This window comes from Trichomycterus rosablanca, chromosome 8 (genome assembly GCF_030014385.1).
Source record: "Trichomycterus rosablanca isolate fTriRos1 chromosome 8, fTriRos1.hap1, whole genome shotgun sequence".
In the NCBI taxonomy this organism is placed as follows: Eukaryota; Metazoa; Chordata; class Actinopteri; order Siluriformes; family Trichomycteridae; genus Trichomycterus; species Trichomycterus rosablanca.
In genome coordinates this window covers 10,832,640-10,852,292 of record NC_085995.1, presented here as the reverse complement: position 1 = coordinate 10,852,292, position 19,653 = coordinate 10,832,640, and the positions used below count along the sequence as shown (strand labels likewise).

General features: G+C 40.9%; 1 protein-coding gene across 1 annotated transcript in view; it reads left to right on the top strand.

Annotated features, from left to right (window-relative positions):
- fgfrl1b (fibroblast growth factor receptor like 1b) overlaps positions 1-19,430 on the top strand; it is a 126,851-nt gene extending 107,421 nt beyond the window's left edge. Inside the window, exons 6-11 of the mRNA XM_063000969.1 lie at positions 3,054-3,065; positions 4,315-4,329; positions 13,298-13,308; positions 15,632-15,910; positions 17,034-17,387; positions 19,045-19,430. Of these exons, the coding sequence (XP_062857039.1) occupies positions 3,054-3,065; positions 4,315-4,329; positions 13,298-13,308; positions 15,632-15,910; positions 17,034-17,387; positions 19,045-19,430 (1,057 nt within the window). The remainder of the gene's footprint in view (positions 1-3,053; positions 3,066-4,314; positions 4,330-13,297; positions 13,309-15,631; positions 15,911-17,033; positions 17,388-19,044) is intronic.
- Positions 19,431-19,653: the final 223 nt, after the last annotated feature.

The following is a 19,653-nucleotide window of genomic DNA, read 5'->3' as shown; positions in this document are numbered from 1 at the left end:
ACAATCGGGCCGATAAAAACAGGCCCTGACCAGGGATGCTAGTTTGGCCCTCTCTCGATTCCCTGGTTCGAGAGCGGCCTACTAGTTTAATGGTCGGCGGGGTCTGGAGTGGGAACCTGACGCCTGAGGGGCGTCAGGTCGTGTCGACCCCAATTGCATGGGTTCGGGATCGGGATTGTGCGGAGGGGAGCTAGGAGGGACCAACGAGCGAGCAAACGGAGGACAGGAACCCCGTTCCCGCGCTCGCTGGCGAAGCCGGGTGTCTATGGACGTGGCCAGTGTGTAAAAGGCCTTAAGGGTGGTAGGAGGATCTCTAGTGGCCAGCTCGTCCTTTACCTTACTGGAAAGACCGCGATGGAAAATAGCGGTAAGGGCCCATTCATCCCAACCACACTGCTAGCGTTCGAAACTCAATCACGTAGTCTGCTACTGAGCGACCACCTTGGGTGAGTTCGAGAAGGCGTGGACCCACCTCTTGGCCCCCCGCAGGGTGAAAAAATGTCTCCTTAAGAGCCTCCTTAAAGGAGCTTTCAGACGAACATTCAGGAGCGTCTTGCTCCCAAAGAGCGGTAGCCCATTCCAATGCCCTCCCAGTGAGAAGGGAAATGATATAGGCCACCTTAGAACGTTCTGTGGGGTAGCGAGACGGCTGTAGCTCAAACGCTAACGAGCATTGGAGGAGAAATCCGCGGCACTTCTTCGCTTCTCCCGAGTATCTCTCAGGAGGAGGAATGGGCGTGTCACGGATTACAGACTCCCTAGAGTGAGCAGCGGGACTAGGAGTGGGCCCCGAGATGGGCACTTGTTGGGCGAGCGCGGCTACGCGCTGCACCAACTCGGTGAGGGCTACCTCATGCCTGCCCAATGCCACCCCTTGGTGGCGTAACACGTCGGAAACGGTTGTGGGTTCTGCTGAGTCCATGAGTGGTCGCACCTTTCTGTTACGTGGAGAAAGGAGGACTCAAATGCAGAATTCAAAATCAAAATGATATTTTATTTTTAATTAGAAATAAACAAAAACAGAGGAAAAATGAGAAACAAAAAACCCAATCGGAAAGTCCGATGGTGCCGCAGAACTGCTGGGAAAAGAAAAACCCAAAAAGGGAAAATAACGACGTGGGACGCGAACCCCGGTCGTCTCGGTACGAGCCGGGTGCGTTGTCTCCGCGCTATTGTGGCGCGGGTAAATAAGAGACGGGGAGCGCTTTAGGCGCTACAGTGTCAAAACACGGGAGTAGATTACTCCCGGCAATCACTAGCCCCAGCACAGTGGAAGGCTAGGATAGAACGCGACCGGCGTCTGCTTTGCTGAGGTTCGCAGCTGAAGTACGCCGATCTAAAAAAGAGAAATAACAGAGTTAGATACACCAACTGCGAGTGCGGATTCGAACCGGTGAATGCTGCGCGAGAACCGAAAGCTTAGCGGTGTCGCCACCCAGCGGTTCAGGAATCCAATTTTCGGGTTGGATCTAAAAGGATGTGCGGTTGCTGTACCAAGCGGACACGCTTGATGTACAGCAGCACCGCTAATGCTAAACGCATAAACAAAAGCAGCGCGAGGGCTGCACGGCGTCGCACCACGCTAATCCTAATAGGGACAATAACGAACGGTTACCTCGACCTTGCAGTCTACACACCCGAATGGCGCATGCCACCAGGGGATACCGTTTTACCTAGGAAAGGAGCGTGGACGAGCAGCCACATAAGATCAGGGAAACAAACAAAAGGTGCGACACCCGCCGCTGTGCAGAGCTGGCTTAAATAGCCAGCTTGACAGCTGCGGGTGATCAGCCCTAATTGGTCCTCCTGCCACTTAAGGCCTTTGTTTGCCTTGCTCTGTAAGACCTACTTCGCTGGGAACTCGGGGTGCATTCACCAGCTACCGTAGGTCTCCTAATATCGAGAACATGTTTTTTTTTTTTTATCCCTTCGTCGTCATGAATGAATCTGAGCCAAGTTCAAAGCATGCGCACATATGGACGCAAATGAATTCATGCTTGTGAGGAGCAGAAAAAACACTGCTAGGAAAAAAAAAATGGCAGAGATGAAAGGTCGCTTCGTAGAATTGAAACCATTCAGGCCTCACATGAAATTAAGCTGAACTGAGAGCTACAAAGCTACAAGTTTTTGCAAGTGAAGAGAAGCGTGTGGTCACACCAGGAAGTGAGAACCAGAGCGCTTCCAGTCTGACACTGTAGCTGCATGAGTTTTCTAAATATATATAAAGATTTGTGTGATTAAAGCAAAGGGTGTGTGTTATATAATGGTATTGGTAATTACATTTCATTCTTGTGATTACAGCTGTAAGAGTTTTTGAAAGCTTTGGAATAACCTGGATGTCAAAATTAATTACTTATTAAATGTGGTCTGATCTTTATCCAAGTCATAATTATAGACCATTAGTAGCAATATTATTTTATATTGCTGCTCATCTGGATGGCATATTATTAAAAAGGCATTTTAAATGATTTAGGGATTGTTCTCCATTTCAAATTTTCAGTATTTCAGTTAATTTTCGGATATTGTCCAGGAAAATTTGCACTGATCAGCCATAACATTATGACCATCTCTCGCTTCTATCGTTTCTACACTCACTGTCCATTTTATCAGCTCCACTTACCACATAGAAGCACTTTGTAGTTCTACAATTACTGACTGTAGTCCATCTATTTCTCTACAAAACTTTTTAAGCCTGCTTTCACCCTGTTCTTCAATGGTCAGGACCACCACAGAGCAGGTATTATTTAGGTGGTGGATCATTCGCAGCACTGCAGTGACAATGACATGGTGGTGGTGTGTTAGTGTGTGTTGTGCTGGTATGAGTGGATCAGACACAGCAGCGCTGCTGGAGTTTTTAAATACAGTGTCCACTCACCGTCCACTCTATTCGACACTCCTACCTGGTTGGTCCACCTTGTAGATGTAAGGTCAGAGACGATCGCTCATCTATTGCTGCTGTCTGAGTTGGTCATCTTCTAGACTTTCATCAGTGGTCACACTGGGGCGCTGTTGTCTGGATATTTTTGGTTGGTGGACTATTCTCAGTCCAGCAGTGACGGTGAACAGTGACAGTGTTTAAAAACTCCAGCAGCGCTGCTGTGTCTTATCTACTCATACCAGCACAACACACACTAACACACCACCACCATGTCAGTGTCACTGCAGTGCTGAGAATGATCCACCACTGATAAAAGTTTTAATGTTATGGCTGATCGGTTTGTGTGTTTAAAAACATTTTTGGCTCAATATTTTATAAATATTTGCCACACCCATTGCTTACAGATGTATAAAAACAGTTATATACAATAAATTATATTTGACGACCATGGAATGGATACTGTTGTAACCACAAGTAAGTATGTGTGTGTGTGGGTGGGTGTGTGTTGGGCTATGGGGGAGGGGGGGGTGCACAGTTTTATATTAGGCAGAAAGTGGGTTGTGTATGATGTTTTGGAATAAGATCATTTAAAAGAAAGTAATTAAAAACCAGGGAATTCTAGAAAAACCTTGTAATGCAGCCATACCTCAACCCAGAATTTAGGCCAGATTGAGTCCACACTAGTTTTGGGATCTGCTTTGTTATAGTAAAGTTTTTAATTATACAAGTGAGAGCTGGGGGGGGGGATGGAAATTACCCACCTTCATCAGAGCTCCACATTGAAGACACTTTGATCCTGGTCATTAGAGCAGCACTGGGTTGGTCACGGCTTTCTTTTGGACTCACCAGGTCTGTTCTTTTAACACCAGAATAAACAAAACCTCAATTTCCTCCCATGCATCCCACACCTGCTGCTGCTAACCGCTAACAGCTCTGTAAAAGATACAGGCAACCTTCTAATTACCCTTCTTTCCATGCTTCCTTCTTTTTTCCCCATCTGCATATGTGTATGTAAAATGCTCTTTAATTTACCATCTTTAGTTTAATGTGGCACTAATAAACATTCTGGTGTTAAAAAAAACAGCACTTTTTTTTCTTAGAGAAATATGAATTCTGGGTTGATGCTGGATTGCTATACCTGACAGTATAACACTCAATTTAAAAACTATCCATGTGGTTGATTCCAACTGGCAGAAACCTCTTGTTTTATTACAGTTACTTTTTTATTTTATTTTCCTTTCATCCCTTTCCAAACAGCATGGCTTTTTTTAAAGTGCGTGACTTTTGAAAACTTGATTTTAGACTAGAAAAGAATAATAACACCTGATTGTTTTTCTTTGTTATTTAAGCCAGGCATGTACCCACTATTCTTTATTCATCACTTAAAAATCATAACGCAGGGGCCGGTCAGGTGGCGCAGCAGTAAAATACACTAGCGCACCAGAGTTGGGGTTTCGAATACATCGTTACAATCATAGCGCAGAACATTGCAGAGGTTTGCTAAAATATGCTGTATATGGTTTGAATCACAAAAAAAACATGTTACACACACACACACACACAATAAAGTAGTTATCCCAGCACATGTGCCAGTGATCAGTTTTACAATAACGATCAGCTGAAGTTTTCATACACAAGAATGCAGCAGATATGGGCAGCATAAAGACCTGAGTGACTTTGATGAGGGCAAAATTGTTATGACCGGCCGACTTGTTTGAAGTACACAATTTACTTAGGTTTACAATATTATCATTATACATGGCATGATGAGTCATTTTTTTATTAAAACTCCATTAATTTTAAACAGTGATGAGTAAAATCTATTTTTTTTTTTTTCTGCTTTTCCCTCCGAAGGTTAAAGCTGGAATTTTGGTGAGATTTGCTGAGATTTTCCTTTTGATTGGCCTGTGTTCGTACACCAGTATGAATGGAGAAAGGACCTTTTCAGCATAGAGCTTTCAAGTTTCAACCAGCAGGAAAAAATAATATGGGGGCCTTCTACACTTGATCTCGATCATTAGAGGCCTTTGGGGCTCCTTCATCTTTCCCTCAGTGGCAGACCTTCAGCCTCCAGAAGACCTTCCCCCCACACACACATTATTAGTGTTTATTTTTTCAGGATTGAGAAGGTCTTCTAAAATATTCTTTAACACACGACCTTTACACAGTAGGTCTGCTGATGGACTTAATCCTCAAGGTCTTTTTGAAATATCATGATACAACATTTGGTCATATTCTAGACCCTCATCAGTGGTCACAGGACGCTGCCCACGGAGTGCTGTCGGTTGGTTATTTCTGGTTGGTGGACTATTCTCAGTCCAGCAGTGACAGTGAGGTGTTTAAAAACTCCATCAGCGCTGCTGTGGTTTATCCACTCATACCAGCACAACACACACTAACACACCACCACCATGTCAGTGTCACTGCAGTGCTGAGAATGATCCACCACCTAAATAATACCTACTCTGTAGTGGTCCTGGGAGAGTCCTGACAATTGAACAGCATGAAAGGGGGCTAACAAAGCATGCAGAGAAACAGATGGACTACAGTCAGTAATTGTAGAACTACAAAGTGCTTCTATATGGTAGGTGGAGCTGATAAAATGGACAGTGAGTGTAGAAACAAGGAGGTGGTTTTAATGTTATTGTTGATCGGTGTATGTCTTGAACTCTTAGTCTCCTAATCTACTGGACATGCAATAAACTGGAGAATTAAGCTGGAAAAAGAATTCATTATTTAGCATCATGTTATCAATAAAGTCGTTACTAATCTAGATTAATAATTCACAATATAGTGAAACTCAAACAATTGTTGTAACAGGGCTGTCTTATTACTGAAGCATTGGGGGTAGTCACACACCTGCAAGAATTGAAAATAAACCCAAGTGCATGATGCTTAACCAGGCTAGAACAATACTGTGGCTAAAAGGCACTAGCAAAAAGGGACAGTGGAGAAATACACCGACCAGGCATAACATTATGAGCACTGACAGGTGAAGTGAATAAAACTGATTATCTCTTCATCACTGCACCTCTTAGTGGGTGGGCTATATTAGGCAGCAAGTGAACATTTTATCCTCAAAGCTGATGTGTTAGAAGCAGGAAAAATGGGCACAAGGGCCAATCTCCAAAACTGCAACTGTTCCTGGTCTGCAGTGGTCAGTATTTATCAAATGTGGTCCAAGGAAGAACAGTGGTAAACCTGCAACAGGGTCATGGGCGGCCAAGGCTCATTGAGCCAACAGACGAGCTACTGTAGCTCAAATTGCTACTGAAGTTAATGCTGGTTCTGACAGAAAGGTGTCAGAATACACAGCGCATCACAGTTGCAGAGCTGTTTGGCAGCAAAAGCGAGACCAACTCAATATTAGAAAGGTGGCCATAATGTTATGCCTGATCGGTGTAAATGTGGTGGCCACAAAACAGAATCATAGTAACATATCAATGACACAAAACATTCACAGCCTGCAAAGTAGATAAACAAAGACAATAGAAATGAGAGTAGAAATAAAAACTGGTTGTCACAATAAAGCAAGCTGCTCCAGGTCCCTGCAACAACCCGAGGAAGAGAGGAAACCCAGAGCCAACTTGGGGTTGGCACCCCATCCCATCAACTGACACAGCCTGTTCACTCCACCCCTGAGAAAATTTGCTCTCCAAGGGCAGTTCCATGGTGAGGCCTGAAAGCACTGCAACTTCTGCCAGGTTACCATGAAATTAACTGAAAATAAAAGGAGCTAGCTCGGGTATCCCTGCATCAGAGAACAGCAGGTTTGCCAAAAAAGGAGCCTGCAAACACTAAGAAGAAACCATGACTTAATGGAAAACTCACCTGGAGCGAGTTAACGCTCAACGAGGCGCTGGTGATCACCAGATTGAGAGAAACTGACAGATCAATCAACTATGCCTTCTTAATCCTCCGCCAGCCATAACTGGCCCAGCTGGACCTCTTACAATTGTAGGATGTGTATACCATTCAAAACCTCCAGCCGTCAATCAGAACAGCTTATTTATAGTTAATACAGACAATATGTCTAGATCAGTGGTGTCTAGTCTTATCTACAAAGGACCATTATGGCTGCATGTTTCATTCCAACCATTTAAAAGCATTTCATGATTCCACCTGTTTAATCTTTTAGACTTGGGCTTCAAACGACTTTTATCAGATGAAGCTCCTGCCTGGTCAGCATGAATATCCGCAGCCATGTCAGTGCTTTGGGGATAGAATTGTACACCAGTGGTTTAGATGCTTTGATTTGTCAGCAAAGAAAGCTGAGAAATCTATCAAACTACCAAAAAAAGGATTTTAATAAAAGTCTAATAATGTCCTTTTACAGTGAAGGTTTCAGTCAGAAAGCTTAGTATTGGTGGCTCAAAAATCAATAAACTCATAAAGTGCCGTAGACTTTACAGATTGCAGGTGGGACACTGGTGCAGTTGGGTAGACAGGTCTCCTAATGAATGGATATATGAAAATTATCTTTAGATGGCACATCACACACACAAACAAACCCAAAAAGCATCCTACAAGGTTTAGAAAGTAATAACACCTTTCCATTTTTTTTTCTTAATGTATGTAGCACAAAAGTTAAAGAATACAGTGGTACTTTGAAACTTAACATCAGTTGGTTCTGGGACTGGCATTAAGTTTACAAGGCATTGAGTTTTAAGGTATTTTTTACCATGAGGATACATGGGAAACCTGTTAATGCATTCCATGGTCCCATGGAACTATATATATTTTAGGCTTATATAAAATAATGGGGTTGTTTTTGACACTTATACACAGAAAATAACACAAATACATATAATATAAAAACACTAAAATACAACACAATAAAACCTGCACTGTACCTTTACTTCTTTATTGTTTCCTTATGCTTCTTAATCATGGAGATGCTTAATCTTAAAATACCGTATTCCCTAGAGAGCTCAGTAATTCACATGAGAAGTGACAAAACCACTTTCGCGCTGGATGTGCCGTTGTTTACAGAGTGTGGCGGTGCACAAAGCTTAACGTGACTTATTGTACTAAATCAACGAGTGAGGAACTTTATTAGTGGAAATAACTTTTTTTTCCAATAAGCGTTTTACTGTTTTTTTAACAATAAGCGTTAGACTCAAAGAAAAGCTGATTTCTCAAAACCCTGAGCTATAACACAAGTTTAAAAGTGAAACAGGATTTTAAAAAAACAGCTAAACACAGATACATGTGGAGCTTTCAGAGTGAATTTGATGGTTATTCCACATTAAAACCACCTCCTTGTCTCTACTTGATAGTTCTACAATTACTGACTGCAGTCCATCAGTTTCTCTACATACTTTTTTAGCCTGCTTTCACCCTGTTCTTCAATGGTCAGGACCCCCACAGAGCAGGTATTATTTAGGTGATGGATCATTCTTAGCCCTGCATTTACAATGACATGGTGGTGGTGTGTTAGTGTGTGTTGTGCTGGTATTAGTGGAACAGCACAGCAATGCTGCTGGAGTTTTTAAATACCATGTCCACTCACTGTCCACTCTATTAGACACTCCTACCTAGTTGGTCCACCTTGTAGATGTAAAGTCAGAGATGCTGCCCACAGGGCGCTGTTGGCTGGATATTTTTGGTTGGTAGACAATTCTCAGTCCAGTAGTAACAGTGAGATGTTTAAAAACTCCATCAACATTGCTGTGTCTTATCCACTCATACCAGCACAACACACACTAACACACCACCACCATGTCATTGTAACTGCAGTGCCGAGAATGATCCTACTCTGCAGTGGTCCTGGGAGAGTCCTGAATATGAAACATGAAAGGGGGCTAAGAAAGCATGCAGAGAAACAGATGGACTACAGTCAGTTTAATATATATATATTTAATCTAAAAAAAGGGAAACGTTTAAGGGAAACGGTGAGTTTAAGGGTATAAATTTCTCCTCGAAGGGCATCGCCTTTTAAAGAATTTGAGTTTAGGGGACGACGTCGAGTTACAAGGTACAACTGTATAAAGCATTGAATGAATAAACAAATCACAATCTGTAAAACACTTAATCCCAAGCATGTGTACTTGGGTTGAGGTCAAGTGTCTGTACAAGCCACTGTAGTTTCCTCACACAGAACTCATCAAACCATTTCTTTATGGACCTCATTTTGTGCACATGGGCACAGTCATGCTTAAACGGGGAGGACCTTTGGAAATTGGAAGTAAATGTCATTAATTTGATATAACTGACTTTATACCCTGGTTTGGATTAGAATGGGTGTCCACATACTGTACTTCCACACAGAGTTACTGTACTGAATAGGGTTTACTTTCAGAAGTGCTGGTTTGACACAAATCCTCCTGTCTCGCCGAAACACCTGTTTAAAAAGCAAACACATGAAGTAGAAGTAAGCCCAGAGCTCATAAAGCTTTTCTTAACCCACCTTACTTCCCGAGCTCAGCTTTGTCCCTGTGCATGTGGGCTGGTCATATCCCAAGATCTGGATCCAGGGAAAGTGCTGCTGCTTACTCAGCCTGTGTGTGAATATATGTGTTAGGAGGCAGGGTTTGTCGACTAGCAGCTGGGTTTGGGGATTAACAGAGACAAAAGTGAAACGCTCACTTTTAAAAAGCAAAACACACAGCCTGAGGACAGCACTCTGTATTCTGCACATACGCTGACTCTTGTCTTCAACCCTACAGATTATGGGTTAGATTTGATGTTATTCCAGCATTTTGGTTCTGGAACTCCTATATTTACCTTTGATTTTCCTTTTCTGTTTATGGAACTAATAACCTGTTTCATCCTACTGAGTCGACAAGGGCTGTATGTAAACAAGCAAAGCACTGAAATATGCAGAGCAGAGGTATTCCAGTACCTGGATTAAGAATCATTGGTGCACATAATGTTTCTACATTTATAATAATAGCAAGTTATAGCCATGTGCTGTCCTGGCGGGTGGATGATGAGTGTGGTCTTTGGTTGACTTTTTTATTCCCTAAAAGAATCCTAGCTAGACCAAACACACACTGAAATGAATAAATAGAGATGTGGAAAGAATTTGAGAAAGACGTAAAATGGCAGCTTCTCTACCTGGGCATGTGAGAATCATTTGTGCGTCGTTGCCACAATGTTGACGCAAGTCTTGATGACTCGGGGTGGCATGGAGTGCAGCACATTTATAAACTGTCCTCAACACGTGACAGGTGTTTTTTTGTTTGTTTTTTTACTTAGTTCTAGTCCACTAGAAAACACACACACACACATATACTGTATATATATATATATATATATATATATATATATATATATATATATAATATATATATATATATATATATATATATATATATACTCATTGTACTAAAACAACGAGCGAGGAATGTCATTAGTGGAGAGAACTTATGAGCAGTAATAATTAAGAGAGGTTTAGTGTTTCTATGTAGTTCTTTTAATACAAGTCATGTTAAACTTTTTTTTTTAATGATAAGCACTTTAGACTCTCTTTGAAAAGCTGATACTTACCATTTCTTAAAACCCTAAGCTATAACACAAGTTTAAAAGTGAAACAGGAGGATGGTCGTTGACGGTTATTCCACACAAATGCAAACGTTTTACCGCATTGCTCAAGCCAAGCACTGAACAAAGCGAATGTTAATTGTTAATTTGAAATTAAATAAGTACTTTAACTATCTTAAAAAAGCTAAACATGTTGAGTTAAAGATAAACGCTGAGTTTAAGGGTACAAATTTCTCAACAAAGGGCGTCGAGGGCGTCAAAGATTTTGAGTTTAGGGGACGTCGGGTTACAAGGTACATATATATAATTCTATATATATGTATATGTACCTATATATATATATATATACATATATATATATATACACATTCTATTTAAAAACCATGGGTATTAATATTGAGCCAAACATCCCCCTGCTAACCTTTTTTTGTAACTCATTTGCCTGTTTATCAGAAAAGCATTTGTAAGGTCAGACACTGATGTTTGATAAGAAAGTCTATCAATGTTTCAATTAATAGTGGGGTTCAGGGCACAAATATCACTTGTACTTAATAGCATGCTTGTTTGTTTGTTTGTTTATTAGGATTTTAACATCATGTTTTACACTTTGGTTACATTCATGACAGAAACGGTAGTTACTCATTACATAGGTTCATCAGTTCACAAGGTTATATTGAACACAGTCATGGACAATTTAGTATCTTGCATGTCTTTGGACTGTGGGAGGAAACCAGAGCACCTGGAGTAAACACACGCAGACACGGGGCAAACATGCAAACTCCACACAGAAAGGACCCGGACCGCCCCACCTGGGGATCGAACCCAGGACATTCTTGCTGTGAGGCGAAAGTGCTACCCACTTAGCCACTGTTCACCCCTAATAGCATGCTTGAAAACACTTAACAAGCACTTTATTGGGTACATCTATCTGGTACTGGGTACAGTTACTGACTGTAGTCTTTCGGTTGCTCTGTACTCTTTGTCTCTGCACTAAACCCCATTTATCAATTACTAAGTACCACCACAGGAACCCTTTTTATATGCTGTTTAAATGTATTCTTCATTTATTCAATTTGAATAGATTTTTTTTGTATTGGTCGGCATAAACAAACTTCATACACTAGCTGTGGGGTAGGAATACATACTGGACAAGATACAAATCGACGGCAGGGCAACACAAAATTAAGTACTCAAGGCGGGGGGGAGTGTGTGTGCATGTGTGTAGCCTAAACAAAGAAGTCCTCTCAGCTTGTGCACTTTGGGCTGAAATTAGTGAACTGGCTTCCTGCTCTAAGTTAAACCAACATGTAAAGTGAAGAAAAGAAACAATACAGCAGTGTTTGCTTGCTCCGTGTTCACCGGTCCTGGTAGTATAATACACCAGCTTAGTCTGATTAGTGGTGCCATACAGCTACACACAGCTACAGAGCTTCACATATCCACATCACCCAGCACTTTCATGCATATAGGGCACACACACAGGGCTTTTGCCCTCCCCCACAGTTCTCTAAATAAATTTTGATCAGCAAACTGACCCCCTTCCTGTGGGAAGACTTCATGCAGCTAGAACAATATTGGATTGACTGATTTATGGAGTAGTTTTTTAACAATACATTGTGCAATGTTAAAGCAACTGTAACTGTAACCCTGCATTTACACCAGCAGCCACTTGATGCAACAGAACCGGTACAAATTACTCACTTTATATATGATTTTTATATGTATTGACTATATGGTAGGGTGACCATACGTCCTCTTTTTTCCGGACATGGATTCGGCTTTTCTAGTCTGCACTCCCCATTCTGTGTGAATGTTTTTGCATTGGTTTGTTTATAGGTCTTTTTAGGAGTGCATCTGTTTTGTTAAAATAAGTCTGATTTTCACGTGCACGTACTAACACAGAGGCTCTTGTCAACACCGTGATGGCACTGCATTCTGTGGAAATTGCTCAGCAAGCACTAGAAGACACATATTACTGCTGGGTTTCTACTGATAGGAGCAAGTAATTAAAGTGAATCAAATTAAAGTTAAAATCACTCCTAATAAGTCGGCTAATACGATTGTACAATACATCAAAGAAACTAAGAAATAAAGGGATATTTATTTATAGGTGACAACTGTTTTTTAATTTGTTGTTATTATTGTTTAGGGTGTAACGCTGAATGTGAGGGAATAAGGTTATCTGACCATAAAGGCCCTTGTTAAAGAGCATCTGTACATTTATTCAAGTTCAGTAACACAGCTGGATAGTTATTGACTTAATTTGTTAACTATTTAAACCTCTATCCCCATACACATTGCCATGGTGTCGCCAACAAAATGAAATACCCCCCCCAAATCCTTACGCTCGCCCATTTTTCCTGCTTCTAATGCATTAACTTAGAGAATCAAATGTTCACTTGCTGCCTAATATATCCCACCCACTAACAGGTGCCGTGATTAAGAGATAATCAGTGTTATACACTGAAGACATTTTAGTGGGTTAAGGGCAAGGTAGCAAGCCTAAGCCAAACACATGTGATGTCCGATCCCTCAGACAGCAATGCATCAAGAACTATTTTATAACTAGCTGATATAAACACATGGTAATTTACACTTGTATGTGATTGATGCAAAAAAGTACCTTGAGATTTTATTGCAACATATTCTGGCTTTAAGATGACATCATTTTCCAAAGATGTCCAATTTATTTTTAAACAAGACAATGTATATGGGTACTGGACTGGTCTGTGTGCAATCTTGACCTGTATCCAATAAAGAATGTGTGGAGAATTTGGAAACTATACTGTAATGACAACCCTGTACTGTCGCCATCTTAAGATGTGTTTGCAGGAAGAATGGGCCAAAATGACACCTGAAACACTTAATTGTTTGGTATCCTTGAGGCCAAAACGTCTTTTACGTGTTGTGAGAATGTATGGTAACATTACAAAGTGGTAAATGCTGTACCATCCTAACTTTTTTTGGAATGTGTTGCAGGAATAAATGTGCTTTAAACAATGAAATAAAGTGCACAAAACATGAAAAATCTTGGGTTCATGTAAGAAACACTGGTTTTATTTTATTTGCATTTTCCATACTGTCCTTACTTTCTCTAACTTGTGATTTAGAGAAACTAACGAGCTTACAATCTGTTTGTATGTTTTTTCCACCACTTTATATGGCCAGGGTCACCATGGTTCAAATTCACCTGAAATCACTTAGTAAAAAGCAGTGAAACACCGCAGACAGGATGCCTTGGCTCCCTTCATTAAATATAGTTAATAATTTCTGTATGTAGATGTATGTTTTGTATGTAGCATCTCTAGATATTAGAACCCTTGAATCCAGCGATAGTGGGCTAGTACAATTTACTACTGCTACAAAGCTTAGATCCACAGCTTACTTTTTTCTGGTTTCATCCTTGGAAAATGTCTGGAATCTATTTTAATGATAATTTTGTTCATTTGTTAACTCACTAAGGCAGAATCACCCTGTAGTTTTTTTAATTAATTCCATACCATAAGTATTGGACTGTGGCTATATTTTTTCTTGTCTCTGGTGGCAACAGTTTAACATTGACTATGATTTATTTATTTTGACTGCTCACCTTAGAGGATGCAACAGCTGAACATTGTGCCTTCAGTATTTTTGAGCCCATGGTACAGTCTTTGGTTTGTGTCTTTCAGATAACACATCAACTAAACCTCCTCCAGCTGTAGAAGAGCCCTGCCTTAAAACAACATCAGACGAATCAACCAGGCAGTCATGGGGTAAATCCCACAACACACACATACACACACACACACACACATTCTGCCGGAATATCCTATCATTGTAGCGGGAAAGTGAAGTCCATAAAGGGCTGCTGATGTTCACCAAGCAGTGAAACGTAGGGTGAACTAGTCAATGATGTATTTAGGCAGACCAGTGGACCCAACACATGCCATGAGAACACACCCCAAACCAGTATGAAACCACCAACCACCTGCTCAGTGCCTTGTTGACAGCTGGGATCCATAGCTTTATGGCTTTATCAGCCTGAAACAACCAAGACCAAGACTTATCGGACCATGCCACATGTTGACAGTCCTCTAGGGTCCAGTTAGCAACATCACTAGTCCAGCTGAGTAGCCGTGTCCAGTGTCATGTACTTAACAAAGACACTCTGGTGGGTTTTCTGCTCCCATATCTCATGGATGCTAAAGAACTCTGCACAAACCTGCAGGATATGCGTGTTGGGTGTGGATGTGATTTCTGCTAGAATCACTTGTCTGTTCACATGGACAATTCTAATTAGTCTTGATCATTACGCACCCGTTTGCGGCCACTGCGCTGTTCACTGTGGGTGGTAATTTCTTCTCACATATTAACAGTACCTACACAATTCGGAAATGGAATGTTCTATGTGGCTGGCACCCACTATCATGCCTCATTTCAATTCTGATCATTAATGTCGCCTTGCCATCAGCATGCTGGTGCTCAGAATTCATCTCACAACATAACACAACACAGCTGTGGGTGTATAAGACAGCATACTATGACAATGTAATTAGGGCAGTGAATAATATGAATTAACTATGTAGATTTTTAATGTGTGGGCAGCACGGTGGGTAGCACTGTTCCCTCACAGCATGCAGGTCCTGGGTTCGATTCCCTGGTAAGGCAGTCCAGGTCCATTCAGTATGGAGTTTGCAGGTTCTCCCCTTGTCTGTGTGGGTTTCCACTGGGTGCTCCAGTTTTCTCCCACAGTCCAAAGATATGCAGTTGGATAATGTGTGTGTGTGTGTGTGTGTGTGTGTGAGTGTGTTAGCCCTGTGATGGACTGGTGACCCGAGTGTTTCCTACTTTCACCCAGTGATTTGTACCCACCATGACCCTAATTAAAATAAAGTGGTAGTAAACTAGACAATTAACAAAAGAAAGAATGGGGGTTTTTAATATTTGATCTACTTGATTGCATTTTGTGAATAAAAAGTAATTTAAAGGAAATTAATACTGAAAAGTTAATACATTATTAAAGATACACAGTTTTTAAACATAAGCAGGTAAATTGACAAGAGGTAACAGGTGAAGGTATTAGAATTTGTATATCGTAATGGTGAGTCACACTTTATAAGTAAAGCACTTTATTATAACTAAACTGAAAGGAACTGACTTTAACCAAGCTGACTTAGACTAATGAGATTAGACTAAATTGCACTTAATTATACTAAACTGAAATAAACTAAATGAAACTGGATTGAACTGAGATGGACTTAACTGACTTGAATTAAATTGTGTTTACAGTAAAGCCCCGGTTTAGCCAATCCACAAAGATGCAGCGTCGTTTTCGGGAGCAGCCAGTTGGCAGCTCAATGCGCCTGAACTGCATGGCTACCGGGAACCCGGCTCCATGTATTAGCTGGTGGAAGGACCAGGAGCAGCTACCTTCTCCGACCCGAAACAAACGGCCACAGTGGACGCTCACTATAAAAAACCTACAGCCGCAGGACAGCGCCCGCTACACCTGCCGCGTGTTCAATGCCGTCGGCCACATCAATTACACCTATAAGGTGGATGTTATTGGTAAGTTTATGTTTGTTACAGATAAAATAGGGTAAAGTATCATTTGCTTTAAATTAGAATGTCTATAAAACACCCCTTGTGTATGTATTTATACAATATAACTAACTCTCCACACTAAATTTTGCCCAGAAAAAAGCAAACCTGCTGTAAATAACTAACTAAATAAATAACTCTCCTAAGTTATCCTCCTCTCAGCTTTACATACCAAACACCAAGGTCCACAAATACGCCACACATCCTCAGCCAGTTCTCCAAAAAAGACATGCTGGCAGTACAATATTTAAAAACACTACAAATTGATATTTCAATTGACAGGGGAAAGTTTCTACTAGCAGAAGTTCAAGCTTTGCTCATGCAGGCACACATACTCGCACACCACACAATATAAACCAAAGGCAAGCTGCAGTCCTCAATCCATTCTTGGGTGGTCTTAGCCAACTCCCCAGAGCCTGCACTATCACTTCAGTGGTGTGTGGCTTTAATCAGCTCTGTTGCTCCTTTGCCATATGCTGTCAGCTTATGCTCACAAACGCTCGTCGATATAACCACCATTCTTCACAACATGTCATTACACTATTCAGTTTCACAGAATAGCCGGCTACAGCATAGTTTAGCGTTGCTGTACCTGCCCCTGACCAATTGGGTTTGCTCCCCTTCCCATAGCTGGTCTCTCTCTTCTATCTCCTCTGCCAACTCGCCCTAGTCCCACACAACCCCAGCACCCCCACTTTCCCAAACTGGCTCTAACTATCGGCTTTGCTTCCTTAGATGTAAAAGTTTGCTCCACAGTTGTTAGCTTATTCACCTAATTAAAAGTGTTGGGCTATAACACACACAGGAGATCAAGTGTAGTTATATTATGTTATATTATAATTTATTATATTAAATTATATAATAATATAATAATATTTCATTATTATATTTATTATACTGTATATTTAATATTATTTTATTATATTTTTAAATAAATAATAAAAAATTTTGTGCTTCACAGCAATATCTAGTAAAGAGAAAAATAGAGAAAAAAAATCATTTAATATAATACAAAAATTACAAAAAAATATGCATTTATGAAAAAAGTATATAACAAAGAGCACTGATTAGCTTTCTTGTTTTTTCTTAGAGCGTACAAACACCAAGCCTGTGCTAACCGGCACACACCCGCTCAACACAACAGTGGAGCTGGGAGGCACAGCCTTGTTTCAGTGTAAGGTCCACAGTGATGTGAAGCCAGTCATCCAGTGGCTGAAACGTCTCGAGCCAGGCACAGAGCTGCGCTACAACACCACACTGGAGGTCGGAGGTCAACACTTTATGGTGTTGCCCCCTGGAGAGGTGTGGTCCCGTCCCGATGGCTCATATCTTAACAAGTTAGCTATTGTCAAAGCACGAGATGAGGACGCCGGCATGTACATCTGTCTTGGAGCAAACACCATGGGCTTCAGTTTTCGGAGTGCTTACCTCACTGTGCTCCCAGGTATGTGTGTATGCTCAAATATTTCACTAATTAAAAAGTACAAAATGTATTCATCATCATCTTCTTTCTTTTCTTCCATTTCTTCTTCTTCTTCTTCTTATTATTATTATTATTATGTTATACTGATGCTAGTACACTAGCTACATCTAGAGAAAATCTGCATAATGTCTGTTTATTTACTGGAAAATTTACTGAATCAGAAACATTAAGCACGAGACAGGAAACACATTTTGACAGAGACCCAGTGACCGAATGCTTAAATCAAGCTTTTCAGGATTTATGCTGCTGTATAACACACTCCACCAGCTCTACCTGCAGTACAAATCTATGTTAAAAATAGTTTAGGGTTCAAAAACTACATGTGCACGCCTGACCATTAACTTGTTGAACATCCCATTCCAAATCCATAAATATAGTCTGCCTTTTTAACCATAAACGGTGTCTGTGTCTGTAGAAATCTGTGCCCATTAAGTAAAAAAAAAACACACGTGAAGTTCATTGTGAGACAAGATGACCTGGCTTGCAATCTCCGTTTAAATTCATCCCAAAGATGGTCATTAGTAAGGCCCTACCTAATCCACGGCTGTGAAAAATGTGTCACGGACCTTGAAATGAGCCACTTCACATGTAATATGCAATTTGCTATGAAATTCAAAATATAAGAATTGTGTTTAGCGATTTAACACTTTTTATTTGCGTAGCCTATGAAATATGAGGCACAATATGTTAGTGTAACAGACTTTTCTGTTTTGTCCCTTTGGGGATTCCATAATCAATGGAAAAGTGTGCTTCTCTACACACATGATAATATCTCTGTAGTCTGTGTCTCTCTGTAGTCTGTGTCTCTCTGTAGTCTGTGTCTCTCTGTAGTTTTGTTAAATTTTTTATGAACAAATGTTTTTTACAGTTTACATGGAAAATGCATGGTTTTACTCCATAAAAATCGTTTTAATTATTGTAGTTGTTAAATTAAGAGGTTCTATGTTGACCATAGTTGTGGAGCATTACCTCTGGTCACTGAGGAGTTTTGTATTTACTTCCCAAAAACGGTGAACTGACTGCTCTAAATCACCCCAACTTGTTCACTTGTTCAACTTGTTGATGGATTGTAGCCATGTCCAAAGTTTAAGGTCACAAGTTAATTTTTTTCAGCGTTTCTGGTTGGTGTCAGACAAGGCATCAAGGAGTTATTGAAAATAAAAAAATAAAAAATATTGTATATAATGTGCTGACAATGTTTGATGTATGTGTTTACATATTGAGTGCATTTTGTCCCTTTAGGGATTCCATAATCAATGGAAAAGTGTGCTTCTCTACACACATGATCATCTCTCTGGTCTGTGCTCGAAAAAACAAGCCAGTAAAGTATTATGCTCTAGATAGCTCTAGATGTCTATGTACAGTTTATTTCTTACTTTATAACCTAGGCAAACTTTAAAGATGCTTGGTTACATTAGCAAAGGTTTAGACAAAACTAAGTTGGGAAAACTCCCAGCTGATTATCGGGACACATTTACTTAATAAATAGGTCCACATACTTTCGGCCATATCATCTTATTAAATGCTATTTCTTTAAATGTAATGTGCCAATGCTGAACTACTCTTGTATTTACTGATTTGTGTGTGTGTGTGTGTGTGTGTGTGTGTGTGTGTGTAGATACACAGGTAGAGAAGCCAGTTTCTCCAGCACACCTGAGCTCTGGTTTGCCATGGCCTCTGATCATTGGTATTCCAGCAGCGGCTTTGCTCATGGTTGGCACCATCGTGTTGTGGTTGTGTCACAGTCGCCTTAGGAACAGCGCTCTACCCCCAAGGCCCATGTCCTACAGAGAACATCACGGCCCGAACAAAGATCCCGGCATTCCCAGCCAGGCCAGCCCTGATCTCCCCACGCGCAGACTCATGGGAATGGGAGCCTCAAGCCTCGGCAGGCCCCCAAAGACTTACTCTAAGGTCTTCACAGACATTCAAACGCACACACATACACACACGCATGCACACGTGGAGGGGAAAGTGCACCAGCATTTCCACTACCAGTGCTAACAGGCTAAGCTGTACATCCACTGCTAAGCTAATTATGCTAATGCTGCTAGCCTGCCTTACATGGACAATGGGCCTTTAGTTTGGGTCAGGAAGCTGGTCTGTGATGGATATTGTGCTTGTTAATGGTCAAGAATGAATCAAGTCACAGGCAAGCACAGCTGTTCAGGTGGAATACTTTCACCTAGCAAACTCTCAGGGTGGGAAGAAACTTATTTGTTTTGTT